The 4,094-nt window shown below is 32.0% G+C and overlaps 1 protein-coding gene across 1 annotated transcript; it reads right to left on the reverse strand.

The window, feature by feature from the left end:
• Positions 1 to 450: 450 nt before the first annotated feature.
• LOC21394983 (CASP-like protein ARALYDRAFT_485429) lies at positions 451 to 2,799 on the reverse strand. The gene is made up of 3 exons (XM_010105386.2): positions 2,432 to 2,799; positions 1,187 to 1,319; positions 451 to 1,100 (listed from the first exon to the last, which is right to left on the reverse strand). Exons 1-3 carry the CDS (start codon positions 2,560 to 2,562, stop codon positions 906 to 908), a joined length of 459 nt encoding a protein of 152 aa, XP_010103688.1. The 5' UTR covers positions 2,563 to 2,799; the 3' UTR covers positions 451 to 905.
• Between the last annotated feature and the right edge of the window lie 1,295 nt (positions 2,800 to 4,094).

Genomic DNA, 4,094 nt, shown 5'->3' on the forward strand with positions numbered 1-4,094 from the left:
CACACGCTAATCGCCGCCGTTGGTGATTAAGATCGGACAGCCTAAAATCAAATTTTAAATTATTATTATTATTATTAGTATTATTATAATATTTTTATATGTTTTGAATTAATTTATGGCCCGATTTTGTCCATTTTCACAGCGTTTTGCACTAGATTTTCGACACTCCTCAAATAAAAATAAAAATAAAATTAAAATTAAACAAAAATATACTAAAATTAAATAAAATTACACCAAATAAAATAGAATAGAATTAATTTAAAACACAACAAAATAAATTAAAATTATTTTCTATCTTTTATTTCATATTATTTTCCCGCTTTTATCTTCCTTTTTTTATGTCTTTCTTCTTTTTTTTTTTTTCCTTCTTTCTCTTTTTCTTAAAACAATTTCTATAACGATCATCTAAATGAATCACGCGAAGACTAGTAAGCTATAAAAGAAAGACGTTCTTCATAAGATATATAAACTACTGTTCTGTTAACAATGAGTAATAATAATTACATGAAAACAAAAGCAATTGTTTTATCTGCCATAAACCAACTAATTGGAGTTTGTATTCATCACCTAAAAGATTCATGTACAATAAAATAAAATCATTTGGGGATATGTACTGCAGCATCATCCCAGGGCTAGTAGAAAACAACACTTTCTTCTCAACAGAACCAAGTCTCAAGTATTCGGGTTAAGCAGCTTCGCTGCAATCACATTCAGTAAGGTTTCCAGTTTGATTTTTTATTTTTTATTTTTTTTTATTTTTAAAGGGTTTCAAGTTTGATTTTAAAGCATCTATTGGTGAAAATAGTATGGAACCTTCTATATGCTTCAGCAGCAGACTTCGTCTCACATGATTATTTTCATTTCTTGGGCATTTCAATTTTAGAGTCGAATAACTGCCCGTTGTTTCACAAAGAAGGAAGAAGCCAGAGATTGAACAAGAAAGAACCTTGACAGAGAAACCAAGATAAGAAAGCCATGGCAGCAGATAGTTGATATCTACTACATAACTTAGCAGGGCAGTAGGATCCACCCGCATCAAACAGCAGATCCGTGACACTAGCGGCTGAGCAGGCCGCAGATAGCAAGAGATATGACAAAGCCTGTGGGAGAACAACATATACGTATGAATTTAGATTGTCTAAGAGGAATCGTATCAGAATACTCTTGAGTAAGAAACTACCCATACCCAGTCTCCTAAGACGACTATCAATATCGTTCTTGGTTGACGAGGTAAGAACTTGACAAATACAGAGTAAGCATCCACCACAACCAATGTCAAGCTCCATGGGACCACTAAGCCCATGACTGTCACCAAGTAGCTGGAAAAGCACCATGATCAATTACAAGTAAGTGAGATGAACAAGAGACTAATAATTAAAATGGCATAAGAAGAGACTAATAAACAAGATGGCATACGAAGAGACTGATAATTAAAAGGCGGCATTTGTGTGTTTTAAGCTATCAAGCTAGAATTTCCCAAGACTTTCACTTGTTAAACTTATTCTCAAAGACACCACACGAAAAAAGCTTATCTTCAGGCTAAACATGTCCTACATCCTCCACAAAGCCAAGGCCATGTTGTGAAGAGACAATCAAACTGCAATAGGATTGGAAAAGAGAGCCAAACTGGCAATTGTTAAACTATAATTGAATTTATTGTCGGACAAAAGCCTCTAGACTCAAATCCTATTGCAGTGAAAAATCATATCCTCAAAGAACTGTCAAATATTCTACTGCTGATGATGTAACATTTATAAAAGTCTCAATTTTATTGGGGCTGACAGATTAATCTTCTAAATTGTTTATTCTGAGGCTTTATGGTAAAACCATATTTACACATCTCAAACATGCAAAGATAGAAAAACTCTGCTACAATCAACAACATCTCTAACTTGGTTAAGATGTATACAAAATCTAGCAAATCAACCCTCTTATGAGACTTCTTTCAACATTGAAGACTGACATACAGTGATAGGCACTTTGTGGAAGAACAATTATTATTATTATTTTAAAAAAAACAAAAAAAAAAAAACAAATCCTTATCTTCTCCAACCGAGACACACAAAAATCAAAACTTGGAAATTTCCCCATTTCTGTACTATACCCAATTCAGCAATTGCCCCTTTCTATGCGCTGAACAGTATTCAATAATGACTCCAAAAAATCAAAACACAGAACAAAACAAAACATAATCAAACTCCATCTGCGGATTTCACCTTCACCATAACACAAAACTACAAAAGAATCACCATCAAACTCAAAAACAAAGACATGGGTATTAAAGAACAAAACAAAATCACAAAAGGGTCCAATCAAATCAGACCCAAAAGGGTCAAACTCAAAACAAAAAAATAAAAAAATAAAACCAAATTACCAGAAAGCTGTGTAGCTATAGAAAAAATAAAAAAATAAAAAAATAAAACCAAATTACCAGAAAGCTGTGTAGCTATAGAACTGAACGTCGAAACACATGAAGAGAAGGGAAGCGAAGGAGAATATAGTCTGTCCCAAGCGCAAAGCCAAGCTGGCGCTGGTCCCAAACGACCCCGGCAATTCGTCCATGCCCTTGCTCGCATGCAAAGAAATCGTTTCTGTTGTTGTTGTCTTGTCATGGCATCAATTTCCGCTTTAGAATCATTTCAAAATTGCCCATCAATGGAGTAATGGGAAAGAAGATATGGGAAGATGAGATTTCATTTCCCAATTATGGGAATTTGCAGAGGAAACAAAAACAATGGAGTATTAATGTGATAATGGTGAGTATATAATTTTGTGTTTGTTTTGAGAGAAACTGAGACAATTATTATGGAAAGAGCAAGGAACACAGAGAAAGGGACGTTTTGTTTTAGTCATTAGTCGGCAGGCGTTTTTTTTCCTTTTTATTATTTTTTTTTTAAAGAAATAAATAGTATAATTAGTAAAGTGATTAATAAATTATAACATATTTTTTAAAAATAATAAATTATAATATAATTTAATATTTTAAGTTTTAGATTTTATTAAAAATTTAAAAATACTCTTAAATTTTTTTTTTTCATTTTACTCCTCTATCATAAACATCTATTTTATAAAAAATAGTAAATTATAGCATATTTTTAAAATAGGTAGATTATAGTTAAATCCACCATGGTCGGGACTGACAGCCGACTCCAGCAATTGGAAACTATTTTTCGGTAACCTGTGACCGTTTTTTGCCAGCCGGTGACTGTTTTTCGGTAATTGTTTAACATTGTATTTACTGATAAATACCGTATTTACCATTTCACACCATATTTATTAGTAAATTACCATATTTATCCGAAAAGCTGAGCACCAGCTCCCGCGACCATTTAATGCTGTATTTAAAGGTAAATATCGTATTTACCAAAAATAACCATATTTATTAGTAAATCTCATATTTATCTAAAATTTCAGCCATCGACTTCAGTGACCGTTTAACACTGTATTTACCAGTAAATATCATATTTACCTGAAAATTTAGGCAACGATTCCGGCAATCGGTTAACACTATATTTACTAGTAAATACCGTATTTACAAGTAAATATCATATTTATTTGAAAATTTGACTACCGACTCCAAGGACCGTTTAATGTTGTATTTACTAGTAAATATCGTATTTACTAGTAAATATCATATTTATCCGAAGATCCCGCCACCTACTTCGGCGGCTATTAAACACTATATGTAAATATAGCAAATTTCAATTTGTAACTACTAAAGTACTTTGCATATAAATACAATATTTATCATATTCAAAATTGTAGTTACTAAAGTATTTAAGGGTATTACAATATTTATCAGATGCAAACTTGTGACTACTAAAATATTTATTGGTGAATACATTATTTACGATATTTAAAATTGAAATTACTAAAGTATTTATTGGTAAATACAATATTTACCAATAAATACATTTACCAGTAAATACTATATTTATCAGATTCTAAACACAAATACAAACAAAATGCAAAGCCATTGTCCATGACCTCGCCGGTGCTCTGACTCGACTAGATTCGGCAACCACTTTGAATTTGGTTCAGGTGTTTATCTACGTTTATCCGGTGAGATCTTTGGCCTGATCTAGTTCCGGATG

The sequence above is a fragment of the Morus notabilis genome, unplaced genomic scaffold (genome assembly GCF_000414095.1).
Source record: "Morus notabilis unplaced genomic scaffold, ASM41409v2 Scaffold214, whole genome shotgun sequence".
In the NCBI taxonomy this organism is placed as follows: domain Eukaryota; kingdom Viridiplantae; phylum Streptophyta; class Magnoliopsida; order Rosales; family Moraceae; genus Morus; species Morus notabilis.

What these genes read in the sequence shown, in the direction of transcription:
- LOC21394983 (XM_010105386.2), bottom strand. Translation starts at nt 2,562, where the DNA reads ATGGACGAATTGCCGGGGTCGTTTGGGACCAGCGCCAGCTTGGCTTTG. An exon ending in TATAGCTACACAGCTTTCTG is followed by an intron (nt 1,320 to 2,431) that starts GTAATTTGGTTT and finishes GTGCTTTTCCAG; the next exon opens with CTACTTGGTGACAGTCATGG. An exon ending in TAGTCGTCTTAGGAGACTGG is followed by an intron (nt 1,101 to 1,186) that starts GTATGGGTAGTT and finishes GTTCTCCCACAG; the next exon opens with GCTTTGTCATATCTCTTGCT.